General features: G+C 43.9%; 1 protein-coding gene across 3 annotated transcripts in view; it reads left to right on the forward strand.

Moving 5' to 3' along the window:
• ZDHHC8 (zinc finger DHHC-type palmitoyltransferase 8) overlaps positions 1-14,640 on the forward strand; it is a 111,083-nt gene that overhangs the window by 77,884 nt on the left and 18,559 nt on the right. For all 3 annotated transcript variants that reach the window (XR_010030116.1, XR_010030117.1, XM_063172754.1), the window contains exons 2-3: positions 7,324-7,445; positions 10,778-10,935. Coding sequence is in view for 1 of the 3 variants with exons in the window: in XM_063172754.1 (XP_063028824.1) it covers positions 7,324-7,445; positions 10,778-10,935 (280 nt within the window). In the remaining 2 variants the exon portion in view is untranslated. The remainder of the gene's footprint in view (positions 1-7,323; positions 7,446-10,777; positions 10,936-14,640) is intronic.

Consider the following 14,640-nt stretch of genomic DNA (forward strand, 5'->3'; position numbering starts at 1 on the left):
GTGGCCAGCCCTGTGCAGACAGAACTGCACAGGAATGTTACTGAGCTCTTTTTTTGCCAACCAAGTGTGTTTAAAATTTCAGTGTGACAGGGCAACTAGTGTCTCTCCTGCTGTAATTATTTTGCAGCTATTGCCCTTCTCTTCTGTCACGACCCAAACACCACCCATACACTCAGCTCTCTTACTGGCTGCTGGAAAAAGCAGAGTTCATTTCCAGCTGCCCAGCATGGGATTAATAAAAGGTTGATGCATGTCTGGGAAGCCCTGGATTGCATTTGTCCTTGCCTCTTCCAGCTTGTGTGGCATTTTAGGCTTTGCAAAGTCCAGGATTGAAAAAGCAAACAAAAAGTGTTAGACTCTGGATTTGTGTGCTCACTCCATGTGCCTGCACCCACAATCTGCTCTGACTTGCCCAAGCACTGGCAATTGGCTCCTTTCCTGAGGCACCAGAGCATTCTCTGCTGCTCTGGTGATGCTGCTCACAACCCATTAGACACTTGAAGTGCCACGAAGACCTCCTACTCACTTTGCTGTGAGCATCATCCTCTTGTCATACAAAAATGTTCCTGTGTGCTCTGAAATGCAGCCTGGCTGTGCCCAGATCAGTGTGCAGTGCAAACCAAGAGCTGGGCATTCCAAGGGCTTCTGCACTATTACAGAGTATTCCTCTACAAGTACATCAAAACCTCTCTCCTGGGCCTTCCTGGATGTCAGTAAGTGCAGACTGACTCTGAGTAGGGCCTGAACTCCTGCAGAACAGAGCACATTTCAAAGCAGGATTTTGCTGGGTTGCTGTGTGTTTGCAGGTGAGCCCAGCCCTGCCTGCCCAAGCCCTGCTCTGAGCAGTGTGAGAGCAGCTCCTGGCAGTAGCCAATGGCTTGGCTATAACTGGGGTGGCTCTTTCAGTTTCCTGGGCTCACTGAGTGTGCAGAGAGCATCTCTGCAAGGCCTGAGCCCAGCCTAGGCCAGGCCTATCTGCTGGCTGTGCACACCATGTGAAGTCACACAGCTCACACAGCACCTGCTGCCCACTGGCTGAGGGTCAGCCTGTGCCTGGACAGTGGGTCTGGGGTGGCTGCACAGCTTCTGAACGTGAGGGTGGTGGGTGGGTTTGCACCTGTGGTGGTCTCACTCAGACTGGGTTGTTGGTATTCTTGTTCCTTTCTGTGTTTCTCCCACATTAGTTCACATGACAATACTGGCTTTTCTCAGATATTTGGAGACTCTTAAAAAAGGGAGGAAGGGAACATGATCCAGAGCTTTCAGGCAGCTTTGTGAAAAGGGCAGATTGTGTTTTACTTTGGGGGTGATGTATAGCCCGGATAAGATTTTTCACCAAGGACCATTACATCTCAAGTTGACTTTTTAATTGATTTAGCTCCTCTGATCTGGAAGTTGCCAGACATGAACCTACTAGCCTTTGGATGGAGTCCAGAGTGTAGTGGAAAGTTCACTGAAACCCCATCAGCTCTTGTTAAACCTGAGTGAATTCCAGCCCAGCACATTTCTTGTGAATAATTAAACACAGTTAAGCAGGTGATGGATTTGAACATCTGTCTCTAGTGTTCATCTATATTTCAGTGAGCAAGGGACTCATGAAATTAATGAGGTTTTTGGTGGTGGGATTTGGGGTGATTTTTTGCCTCTTCTGCTGGATAATTTCATCTGAAAAATCAGGGTAGATGTTTTGGTAGGTCCTATTTATCACCAGTGTGAGCTGTTCTATGTAGCAGTCAGCTCTCATAATTTACTGCTTTTCAGTAATAAATTTTCCAGTATTTACTCGTCCTTTTCCCATTTTTTGGTAACATTTGGATTTGTTATCCTTTACTTTGATATCACTTTCTGTCAGTACAACTGCCATACTCACAGAGTGTAGTGCTATGGCAACGATGTATTATCTGCAGTCTTGCCAATGAGTAAGATATGGTGCAGAAATTAGTTCACTTATCAAAATCTGTTGTGCAGAGCTGAGCAAAGAACCTGACAGTCCAGAACCTCCTGCTATTTTCACAAGACCTGCTGTTCTGTTTCACATTGGTTATGACACTCACATAAATTCTCTTCTGACTGTTTCCAGTGATGCCTTGTTAAACCTACAGATGTCTCAGCACCTTGGAAAATATTTTTAGATGTACAATAATCTTCATGCTGTCTTTGATAGTGACAAAAAATGGAAAATGAGCAATTTCTTTTTCTTCTGTTACTATTCCAGAAAGGTACTTTTCTGTAATTTCAGGGTAGGAAAAATCATATAAATAGAAAAAACTCGCCCAGACTGGGAAATGTGAGAAATGTTTTAGATTAACACTGCTAAAGACTAAGAGATCTCTGCCCTTCTCTGCTCTGTGGTGCAGACTGGGCCATGCACAGCCTTCAGGATGTCTTGCACCTTCTCTGTTCCACATAAAACTGATGGAATGGTCTTTGAAGTACAATATTTACATCCAACTCCAGATCCTTCTACAGTGTGGGTGTTAGAATCAGACAGTTGACAGCCCTTTCATTTATGTTCCAGCTGGTGCAGTGCTGCTTGAGGACTTTTACCTCTGTGGACCTGTCCCTGCTCTGGTGTGTCCTCTCAGCCTTCCTGGCTCTTTTGCCTTACAGGACAGGGCAGCTTTTGGACAGCCCAGATGTTGGTTCCAGCTCCTGTGGTTGATATTAGAAATGTTAAATCTTTGGTCAGATGATTAGGAATTGTTTGTATGGATTTTACAGTGCAAATATGTTCTTAGCAGTCAGGGTTTGGCTAGAAGCTCTTGGAAAGGAGTCAGGGACAGGCTTCTACAGTCTGTGGACATTGTTTGAAAGTTTCCAGTGAAATTAGTACTTGTTCTTAGTCAAATTATATTTGCTTGTTGACCCCTCTTATCTAATTAGTCCCTACTTTACTGAACTGCTTCTACTTGCATGCACTGAATCAGCTGTTCCACATTACTCTTTTACCACTGTGATGGCAGGAGAACATTTGAGCTAAGAGGTGCTTTCTTTTCCATGTTGTGACCCCATGCCTTGTGATTTGTGGAGAAATAAATAGTTTTGTTGTGCATCAGCCATCTCTTTGAGGCTGAGGGGAAGGATCTCAGATCAAATATCAGGTGCAGCTGAGCAGCCAGTTAGACAATCCTTGAGAGCCTTCTTGTTAGACGTGGATAAGTGTCCAAACTTGGATGGCCATCTCCTGAGGTTCTCACATCTCTGTGCACTGCACAAGCAGCTTCAGCAAAGGGCAGGGTTGTGACCTCCTGCCCCATGTCCTGCTCCTTGTCTCTGGCCTCCAGATGTGCTCACCTGTGCTTGTGGTGCTGCAGGCAGGTGTGAAATGAACCAGCCTTGTTTGCTGGCTAAATCACAGACCCATCCTCACACCATGCCCTGTTCAGGGGAGGCTGCTGGGTGCCCAGAGCTGCCTCCAGGGGCACGAACACCACAGACACCAGCCTGGCCCTAACAGAGGTGCTTTGAGACTTTCAGACTCTCTGCCCTGCAGAGTGGTGATCTGGCAGTGTTTGGTCTCATTTGCAGAATATGTAACTGGGGTGGCTGGGGGCAGAAGGTGACTTTTGGTGGCTTGTGGGGCAATGTCAGAGCCAAGACTAGAACCTGGTTCTTGCAATTCCAGGCTCCATTCTCTGTGGCCTGCTGTCTCTCTAACAATGTTTTAATGAAAAATGCAAAATATTAATTTAGAGCAGGATTCAAGAAAAATGTCCTGTTCAATTACTTAATCATAGGTGAACTAGAATTGTAAGACACAAACATGTCTTGCTACAAAGCACCAGGCAAAAAAGCAAAAAGGATTATTTGTTGTTTAATTTAGCAGAGGAAGGCAGCTGATCATGCTAAGTCTATCTGACACCTAGCAAGTTGTGTGATCCTATTTGTTAATCTTTTTAACTTTCTGTTTTATTAGGATAGGGTTTCAAGAGCAAATAGGATAAATGAGATTAAATCTGTCGCCCTGAATTACTCTCCACTGAGTTATGAACAGAATCACTGTGTGTCAGAGAAGTATAATTATGAGGGAAATGCTGCCTGTGTAATTGTGTGCTTTGTTTGGGAAAATTTGAGATCTGTAATTATCCCCAGCATGCCATGGTGCTGTGTGCTGGCTCTGAACCTCTGCAGTAAACAAAGAAAGGGAAGTTTTTCTTTGGAGCAGTCCTTGAGCAGTATGGCTGGTACCTGCAACATTACCCTGCAGGTCTTCTGGTTCAAGGGAGGGATCCAAATTAACTTGGAATAGGACACACATTGTACAATTACTGTCTCAGAGAAAAATCTGGTGGTGCTTCATTAGGGGATCATACACTGGTCCTGGCTCTGTGTAATTCTTGTAGCCCTATAAAAGTTGTGGTACCCTTCATGATATATAATTCTACTATGAGATAATTTAAAGACACAAAACTGCAGCCTCTTGAAATTTTGGGTTCACCAGCCAAAGAAAGCTTTAAATCCTGTGTGCTGTTTGTCTGGATTCACAACAGCTTCTGTTAGGAAAAAGGAAAGGAGAAGTTCAGCTATAATTGTTCCTATATAATAGGCACAATTGCTGCTGGAAGTAGATCTCCTGGAGAGAGGATATGCACAAAGTAAAAAGAACTTGCTACAGGTCCTGCTTCAACACTTGTGCAGCTTTCTTCTTGAGGCAGAGGGGCAGAAGCCAGGCTTTCACATGATGGGTTAGTGATAAAACAACCTGCTAGGCTCTGATTAGAATTTCTGTCATTTTGCCAGAAATCATATGTGCATTAGTGAGGGGCAGGGAGGCTGCATTGTTTTGGTGAATCCTATTGGATTTTTTTTTTTCAGACCTCTTTACAGTTATGAGCCAGGACTTGATCTCCACATCTGTTTTTATTGGCCAGTTAAGTTTACAAATGAGTCCTCTTTTGTCCCATCTAATTTTATGTAATCTGTGATGCTGCATAACAATTCTGGGAAGAAGAAATGGAAGGATTGTGAACTGACCTTGTGGCAAGTATGTGCAGTGACTCACTCTATTCTTTATTTCAACTTCCGTGAAGTCTTTTCAGATACACTGTTTACTCATTAAATGTGCTGTGCAGTTTATATTATGGCTAAAATTCTTCCTAATATTTTGATATATTTGTTGGGAACATGACAAAATAAATCATAAATGAGAATGTTAAAAAATGCTTGCATTAATCATTTGAGACAGTCTCTCCAATTATAATCTCATTCAGAGTAACTGGTTATCTGTAAGAAAGGGTTTCCTGCCCCTTGATTTGCCAACCTACGTGACTTTACTGCCAAGGACATCTCTCCTCCATGCTTGACAAGCAATGGGTAACTTCATAATCTTTCTCTGTGTAGGCAATTTCTTCATGGGAAGAAATTAAGTCAGTCATGCCCATTACTGAATCTAATTTTACTATAATTTAGAGGGAAGAACTCTTCCCTGAGTAGAATTGATTTTATAACCGCTTACTTCAGGACTTATTTTGCTTTCCTCCAGAGGATGTGGCAGAAACTGTTGTTAGTGGCAGGCCTGCAGTTTGCTTGGCAAGGTCACTGCAGCAGCACCTTTCCTGGCAAGTGAGAAACTTGTGCCTTGCTTTGGTTTGCAGTCATCAGCAGCTGCTCTGAGGCAAACTGAGCAAGGCAGCAAGTCAGAGGGAGCTCTCTGCTTGTTGAAATTCCATCTTTTGGGAAACAAGAGGTTCCTAGGGAAGGTACCTCCTGCAGTCAAGCTGTCTTTGGCTGGTTTTTTCTCCTTCTCCCTTAGTCAGCCTGGAGGTTTGGCCCTGGCCACAGAGGTGTCTTGCTCATGGCTTTACAGTTCGTTCACCCTGGGCAGGACTTGTGCATTTTTCTCACTCCAGGCTAGGCTGAGTGAAGCACACACAAGGAAAGTCCTTTTAAAAGCAGTTTGCAGCAGTGCTGTGGTAAAAGCCCAGCAGTGAAGAGGTGGGGAATGCAGAACAATCTCTTTTTGTCTGCCCACAAAGAAACAGGAGAAGAAAACGTGGTGACTTCCTAACAGTGGTCACAAGAGCAGGTTTGACAGTGTCTCTTCAAGGTCAGTAACACCATTCTCAGCTGTTCAAAGCAGCCTCTTGCTAGCAAACCCAGTGCAAATTCGTGGAAGAGGGCTGCTTGCTTGTTGTTTTCTCCTTGTTTGCTCAGGCTTCAGCCTGGCAGGCAATCAGACCCAATTGTAGATGTAATGCAGGCAAAATACCAGAATACATGGGCCAGAGTGTGCTTTATGCTAATGGCAGCAGGCATTGCTGAATGTCTGCCTGCTCAGCAGCCTTGGAAGGGTCCTTGGCTGTCAAAACAAGCGGAAATCTAAGGAGCAGCTCAGTAGGGGTCTTTTTTTCAATTGCATACTTTGACCCACATTCTTCCTTATTTATATTTGCAAGTATCATGAGATTGATCAGATTTTTCTTCTCAGTGGCCCTGTAACACCAAACCTCCTCCTGCAGGAGAAATGCATTTGGTGGGGTGTTCAGAGGTTGTGAATGGCTGAGTGAATGCACACTGCTTTTTATTTGGTGAAGCTGCCTGTAAGGCAGGCTCTTTTCTGCCTCATCATGCCCTTCTCTGCTGGTAGGAAGTGTTTTTTGCAGTTTGAACAATTTTCTTCTAATTAACAAGAATTTCCCCATCCTCTTTCCAAAGTGTTCTACTTGTTCTCCTTTACCCTTTATCTTCAGTTCCTCTCAGTTACACTCACTGGGTAAGCAACAAATCTTTCAGGTGCTTCTGAACATTGTTCACATGGCATATGCCATCTACTTTCTTTTTGCTATTGCATTTTCTGCTGACACCTGCAAAGCCTGGTCTGACAAAACTTTCCCCCAAGGAGAGGTTTTGTAGTGTTGGTTCTGAGTGTTAAAAACCATGGAAGCTTAGTGAAAAGCAAATGTGATTCTCTTTGCCCCTGCTTTGGGGATCAATGGTTTGAATCCTATTGTGCTTTACACCAGGGAAAATTGAAAGTAACCCCAGCTGCTACAAGGCAGCAGAGAAGGTAAAAGAATTGCAACAATGGGCTGAAGCTGCTGCACAGAGCCGTAAAACGCCAGGTTGCAGATGAGGCAATCGGGTGGCAAAGCCCTGTGAGCCCTGGGAACAATCAGGGCTTTCTGTGCTCTGGAACAAAGCAGCTTTACAGAGGGTGTTGCAGTGATCACTGAAACTGGCTCCCTGGAACTTTCTGTTGCACTGCACATTCAGCCTTGCTGCATGGCTGGGGTGGCCCAGAGAACTTTCTGTGTGGTGGTAATGAGTGGGAAGAAACCATGAGTTACAGCTGAAAGCCTTACCCATGACTCTTCTTCTCCACAGGTGCCCCTGGTTGACAAAAGCCATCTCCCCAGCCATCCCAGTGTACAATGGACTCGTTTTCTTGTTTGTGCTGGCAAACTTCAGCATGGCAACTTTCATGGACCCTGGAGTTTTCCCACGAGGTAACAGAAATTGGGATGTTGTGGGGCTGGAGGGAGGGGGACTTGGAAAATCCAAGCCAAAGGAGGTGCCAGGTATCCAGACACACAAGGTGCTGATTGATCTTGTATACTTTATTTATTTATTTACTATACTTGACTGTCATTAGGGTGAGATGGCAATGAAATGCTGGGCACCCTCCAGCTCCCTTCTGAGCTCCTGGGTGTCCTCACACTTGCTCAGACTGGCACTCGAGGGCACGGGGTTGTGTAGAATGGTTCTCCTTGGACAGCTCTCCTGAGTGATGTGATTTTGATTGCTATCCCCTGTGTCATGCTGGCACACTGCATTTAAGTCACTGTCTTCACCAGAGGTAGCAGAGCATGGCAGAGGGGAGAGGCTAAACTTCCTGCAAGTTTCATCAAAGCAGTCCTTCCAGAATACCTTAAAAGAAATGCAGAAGCATTGAAAGCTAGAACAGATAATGATTAAGGCTTGCCTTAGAGTGTCTAAAAATGTATACATTTAGAAAGATATTCCTGCTTAAATTAGTACTGATTCACAGCTGATTAAATAGGATAGAGATCACTCAGCTTTTGTAATGGGAACCACAGTGCAGCTATCTCTTTTAACACATCCTAATGAGAGAATTATCACCTCATTTTATCTGTCTTCCAATAATTATTCACATGCAGTTTGCAGCAGAGACTGCTCTAGGCAGTCTGTCTAAACCAATGGATCTGCGCTGTCTGCAAGCTGTGCTTCCTCACCTCTGTTCACCAAGTTCAGGGTCTGTTTTGCATTGCTACCTGACAAGAGCAAGGCACCAGTCCTGCTGGTTTCCCTGAATAGCAAGGCCAGGTTTCTCCAGGTAGCATGGTCTAATAATGAGCATCTCTCTGCCATTCCTCTCAGCTGAAGCTTCTGAACCCCTGATTAAGTGTTGCAGCACTCCAGTTGAGGAAATTATTGTGTGTAAAGGCAATCTAAGGCAGAGGCAAGATCCAGTCACTTGTGTAAGATCAACAGATACGCTGTATAGGTACTTAAAGCTACAAATGCTAGTGACTTTCAAAAGAGCTTATGCAGGAGTTTTGAGGAGTTTCCTGGACTTGTTAGTTTCTTTATCTCAGCAGAGATAGCAGTGGTTAATTAAACATTAAACATTATCAGTCTGAGAATCCAGTGTGTTTGTGCGGGGCAGTTCCCTCAGAGCAGAGCTGGACATCACCAGGCCCTGGGAGTGATCAGTGCTGAGTGTATTGTCAGTTCATACCTTCCTCTGGGCTTCTCTAACTTCCTTTTGCAAACAAGTTCTTCATTTTGGACTTTGCATTTAAGGAAAAAACACATAGGGAGATCAAACAGAAACTTCCTCATCACCTTCCCTCCCATCCCATCTCCCTTTACACAAGGGAGTCAGGAGCAAAGCAGGAAGAGGAGGAGCTCCTAAAGTTCACCCCTCTACTGTCTCTCACTTCATTTGTGGCCTTGGCCTTGCATCTCTGTGCCTGTGCTTTGTCAGGAAGATGCTGGGAGCAAGGGGAGAGAAAAGACATGGCATTCGTCCTGGGAGAAGGTAATGGAGTAGGAGTTCAGATGTGTGAAGGAAGCAAACTGATAAGGGAGAAGATGGAAAAGACTATAAATACCAGTGCTGGGAGGAAAGAGGAGCAGATGTTATTTCAGATCACAAGTGTGCATGTGAAAAAAAGCTTATCACCACCCCACGCCGCCCGCAGAGCTGCCAGCGCAAGGAGTTCAGGAATTGTAGGAGGGACTTAAAATGAATACACAATCACTCCATTTGCTTTCTGCTGTTGAAATCAGGTTCAGTCTTCTTGGTTTTCAAGCTTCTTAGCACATTTCTGATAGTTAGGAATTTACTTCAAAACAAAACCAATGAATAAGTAGTACAAAAGCTGAGACTCTAATGAAATCACACAATTCCTTAAGGAAGCCATCAAGAATCTGTTAGAAAAATATGAGACTGGGCTGCTACATGTCAGTGGGTCAGTGTATGAGAATCTGTGTAGTAAGATACATTCCTTTGTCAATGTATTCTTCTGCTCAGGTCTCTGGAAACTGGAAGTAAGCACATTTCCAGCTATGTTATATGAGCTTGCCCATCTGGCAGATAGAACTTGGCCTGTGGGGGGAAATTATAAAAGTTGGGCTGCAGAAACCCAGCTTGTTGAAGAGGAGCTTAATCAAGCTCACAGCTCTGTTACTCATTTATATATATATATATTTTTTTAATTTGTTGGCTCTCTGAATCCTTCTGCTATGAATCAGTATTGGCTCTGTGTGAGTGAATTTCTGGTAATACACCAGAATGAATGAGTAGGAAAGGAAGTATCAAGTAACTGAAATTTGGGCTGCCTTGAAAAATCTGATTTACAGTCTCTAGGCTGAGACTGGCAATGTTTTTTGCTGGCTAATTATACCAACTACAATCGGCTTTCAGTATTTTTGATGTGGATCTGTTCTGTACAAACTCTGTGTTTGAATTCTGCAAAAGGAACATGTTTAAATGCATGTAGGTATATATAATGTACAGACTTTTTGTCAGCATAGTCAGATTTTTTATAAGAGCGTAAATGGTTTGACTGTTCCGGTGTCTTGTTTTCATCTGCCCACATGTATTACACAGCCTGGGCAGGTTTATAATGGTATTGGAGAACCTAAAGACTGTATTTATAGAAGTGCCTAAGGGATTTAGAGTCTGACTCTCTCTGAGAGTCCCACTGACTAGTTAGGAAGGAAAATTATAGGGAATGGTGCCAGTACAGCACTCTGCTTCCACACACAAACGTTAATCCAGAGAATACTTGCAGATAAATACTGTAGCTGAGCCAGATCCCAAGCTCATCTAGGTGAAGGTAGAAATTCCCTCTGAAGTCAATGGAAATTGGATCATGATAACACATCTAGAGAAGATTTAATATAGAACTGCATGACAGTAATTGATGCTCCTCTGGGACAACATTATCAAATTCCACCTAATTTGGAGCCAGTCAACCAATGCCAGCTGCACTATAATGTTTAACCAGGTGTTAAATAGATGTGAACTTCTTAGATTTTCTGTCAGGAGGAAACAAATAAAGATCACAGGAATCTAGAAGAATATTTTTTCTTCCCAGTATATATTTGTCTGTTATAGACTGGGGGTTTTTTTGTGCATTTCTTTTTAAATGGTCTCTTTTCTTAAGCAGGGCTGAGGTGATAAACCATCACATAACACAACACAGTAAGGGCACTGTGCAGTGTCCCTGTGGCCCAGGGGCTGACAGGATTAGCTCTTTTCTCCTTGCCCTGTGCTACCTGCCCTAACTCTGAGTTTTGCGTTGAGCAGCGGACGAGGATGAGGATAAGGACGACGACTTCCGCGCGCCGCTGTACAAGAACGTGGAGATCAAAGGAATCCAAGTACGGATGAAGTGGTGCGCGACCTGCCACTTCTACCGCCCGCCCCGCTGCTCCCACTGCAGCGTCTGTGACAACTGCGTGGAGGTAACGCTGCTGGGCTGCCCTGCTCTGGGAACGGGCTGCTGGGCTGCCCCACACGGGCTCTGGCCTTTCCCCTGCTCTGGGAACGGGCTGCTGGGCTGCCCTGCTCTGGGAACGGGCTGCTGGGCTGCCCTGCTCTGGGAACGGGCTGCTGGGCTGCCCTGCTCTGGGAACGGGCTGCTGGGCTGGCCAGCACGGGCTCTGGGCTGGCCCTGCTCTGGGAACGGGCTGCTGGGCTGGCCTGCTCTGGGAACGGGCTCTGGGCTGTCCCTGCTCTGGGAACGGGCTGCTGGGCTGCCCCACGCGGGCTCTGGGCTGTCCCTGCTCTGGGAACGGGCTGCTGGGCTGCCCCACACGGGCTCTGGCCTTTCCCCTGCTCTGGGAATGGGCTGCTGGGCTGCCCCACACGGGCTCTGGGCTGTCCCTGTTCTGGGAAAGGGCTGCTGAGCTGCCCCACGCGGGCTCTGGCCTTTCCCCTGCTCTGGGAACAGAGTTCCAGCTCTGGGGAGTTCACAGCTGGGCTCCTGTTGCCGGCCAGGGGTCTGTGTACAAATCACAAACAGGACGGGACTGCTGAGGAACATGCCTTGAGCTGTTTTATTTTCTAGCATCAGTCTCATTACATGGTTATGGCAATGGGAAGAGGCCATCAGCTCATACTCTAGGCAGCAAATTAAGAACTTAATGTTATGACAATGGGAAGAGGCCATCAGTTCATATTCTAGGCAGCAGACTAAGAACTTAATGTTATCACTTACTTTATAAGTTTTTTTTTGACTAATCACACAAAGCAAAAGCATATTGGGGAGTTCTGGGGAGTTCACAGCTGGACTCCCACTGAGCAGTGCCATTCGTAGCACAGCCCTCAGTTATGTGTGTTACAAATGCAACGATGCTTGTTGTCAGCCCTGTCACCAGTGGTGATTAAAATAGAAATCTGTAATGCTGGCTGCATCTTCCTTGAGGTAGCTAAGGGATTGTGAATGTAAAAAAGGAGTGAATAGGAGAGTTGGTGGAGAGTTCAAGAGAGCAAGAAATTCAGGGTGAACCATTTCAACTTGTCATGTGTGAGCTTAAGGTTCATAATTTAATTTGGTGCAAACTGGTGCCTACATTACTGGACAAGCAGAGAAGCCACAATGTGTGTGAATTCAGGGGAGCAAAACTCAGAGTTCAGCAAATGGTTCTCCAGTCAATGGAAGGAGCCCATGTCTTTGTCAATACCCCAGCTCAGAGCATGAGCTCATTCATGTTTCTAATGTTGATTGCTGTGAATTAGGGGACTTTCTTGATTCTTGTTACCCTTAGGGTCTTGGTGAGTCACACAGGATTTTTAAAAAATAACCCTAAACAGTAAGATGTGCTTTTGGGCTATAAGCATCTCCCAGACATGTAGGTACAGAGCACTGTATTCACAGCAGTGTATTGCCAGGGGACTTTTTATTGCTGAGCTAAAAATTCTACTTCTAAAGGTTCATTTCTGCTGCAAGGTCTATTTTTTTTCAATAGAAAGATGAAATCTTAATATGTCTAAAATATATTCAGCCGTGCCATTAAAATGAAAGGAATTACTAATCAGAAGGGGAAAAAATACCAGAGTCAGCTGGAATGCTGTATACACTACCTTTGTCCTAATCCTCTTTGCCATAAGCAAGGGAATAGTCCCAAAGAGAGCAGCACAGTTGCAAGTGAGAGAAAGGCTGGATTTATCTTGTGTCAGTCATATATCTAAGTTATAATTATCTGGAAGCAGTGCTGTGCCTAGTAACTATTGATAAATGGGACAAGGCTGTCCTGGTTTGGAAGGCTTTAGAAGGATGTGGGATTTTAGAAGCCTGAGAGTGAGGAGCTGCTAAGGTCCCTGGGTAGAGAGAAGTAGCCACAGCTGTTTGTGAGTTTGACACACAGTTTGTTTAGACTGCTGTGAATTGTTGCACAGAGCTGGATTTTTAGTAGAAAATGTGAATCATACATTACCAGTTTTAAAACATAAATGTTTTCACTAATTCTAGGTTCTGAGGATTGTTTAGACGATGGCAAATTCTCAGTTGTCCCATGGAGTTTCTTTCTTCCACCTTCCCCGGTGGCTCAGCATAAAAATTCATTTCCAGGAAATGAAGTTTTCTGAGAAAAAGATTGCTCAAAACTCAGTGGTATAAACAGTTGAAGTTTCATGCTGATGTAAGGCCTCCATGGGAGTCAGTTCTGCAGCAGAAATGAAAATGGGAGGGAATCCAAAAGGAACCTGCATAAAATAGCAGAAGGCAAGGTGACTCTGGCTTCTCCACAAGTTCTATTGATAGAATAGAGCTCTCCACAAGTTCTATTGATAGGTCAGTTGAGTGTTCTCTACTATTCTGGTGCACAAGTAAAGAGCTCTGCTTGTAATTAAATTACTACTGCTGTGCAGGAATGTAGGCAAAAAGTATTAATGACTTCTGAATCAATAAATCATGGCCTTAAACATGTTTTATTGATTCTTGTGATGCTTATTTCCCACTCACCTGTCATATTCTAGAAGAGCTTTGAGACAGTAACAGGAGTGACTCTGCTGGCTTTCCATGTAGGATCCACTCAGGGTTGTAGTTCCCATGTTTTCACTGTCAGTCTAGAATGTACAATCAAAATTATTTTCCCAAATATAAAACTTTTGAACCAATATGATAAAAATGAATAAACAGCAAAAGCAGACAACACTTGCAGAAATAAAACAAATTAAAACTTAAAGCATGCAGAGGAACCCAAAATGAATCTGTGACAAAAGTAGTCAGAATTTTGTTTTCTTAATTGGAATGTTTGCAGTGTATACTTACATAGTTTCATAATCCATAGGTATTTTGGGCTGCATACAGCCAGATTTGCATAACAGACAGATGTTATGTCAGCATTTCAGATATAGCCTGAAATGATCTTAATATTTAAGTCGCCCCTGTCCTTTTCTAATGTGCTTTGAAAAAGCTCTAATCCATTTTTTTCTATTTTGTAAATTTTTGGTAAATGCATTGTGCAGAATCAGAAATACAAAACCCCCTGTGTCATCATTGAGCAGTGCTTAAAAATAGCATTGCCACAAAGTGAAGAATACACAGTGTATTTGTCAGTGCAATGAACATGTAATATCTGCTCTGCAGAACACAGAGGTAAGAAGGGTTTATTTCTTGCACCTGATCTTGTCTTCACGTCAGGAATAATCCCATTGGAGACAGTGGATTTACAAGCTTACAAAACTGTGTAAAGGCACTTGGAGGGTGTCTGTGGCTTGCCCTCATTATTAAATCTCCTGTTAAAAAGGGATCTGACTTTGTAAGGGACTTTGGACTTGTAACTGAGACAAATAGTTAGGTTTGGATTCATAGCTTAATGGACCTATGCATAACTTTGCCTCTTGTCTGATCCTGCTGTTCTTTTTCTTTGTGACCTGCTTGGTAAAAAAGGTACTTTTGTGTTCAAAATGGACTCATTGTTCAAAGTGGACTCATTCAGTGATGTATAAATACTGAAATGTGGGACAGGGCATTCTGCAGCACCATTACATCTTCAAACCATTCTAGGCTATAATAACTTCATTGTAATTGACTCATGCTAAGGATGATAAAAATGAGGGCTTCTGCTGCTAGCAGATAAATAGCCTGTCCTTTATGTTTGATATATCCTCTCTTCAAACCCTATAAACACTCAAGTACCTCTCCATTCATGGATAGAGAAACA

Source organism: Melospiza melodia, chromosome 20 (genome assembly GCF_035770615.1).
Source record: "Melospiza melodia melodia isolate bMelMel2 chromosome 20, bMelMel2.pri, whole genome shotgun sequence".
NCBI classification, from domain to species: Eukaryota; Metazoa; Chordata; class Aves; order Passeriformes; family Passerellidae; genus Melospiza; species Melospiza melodia.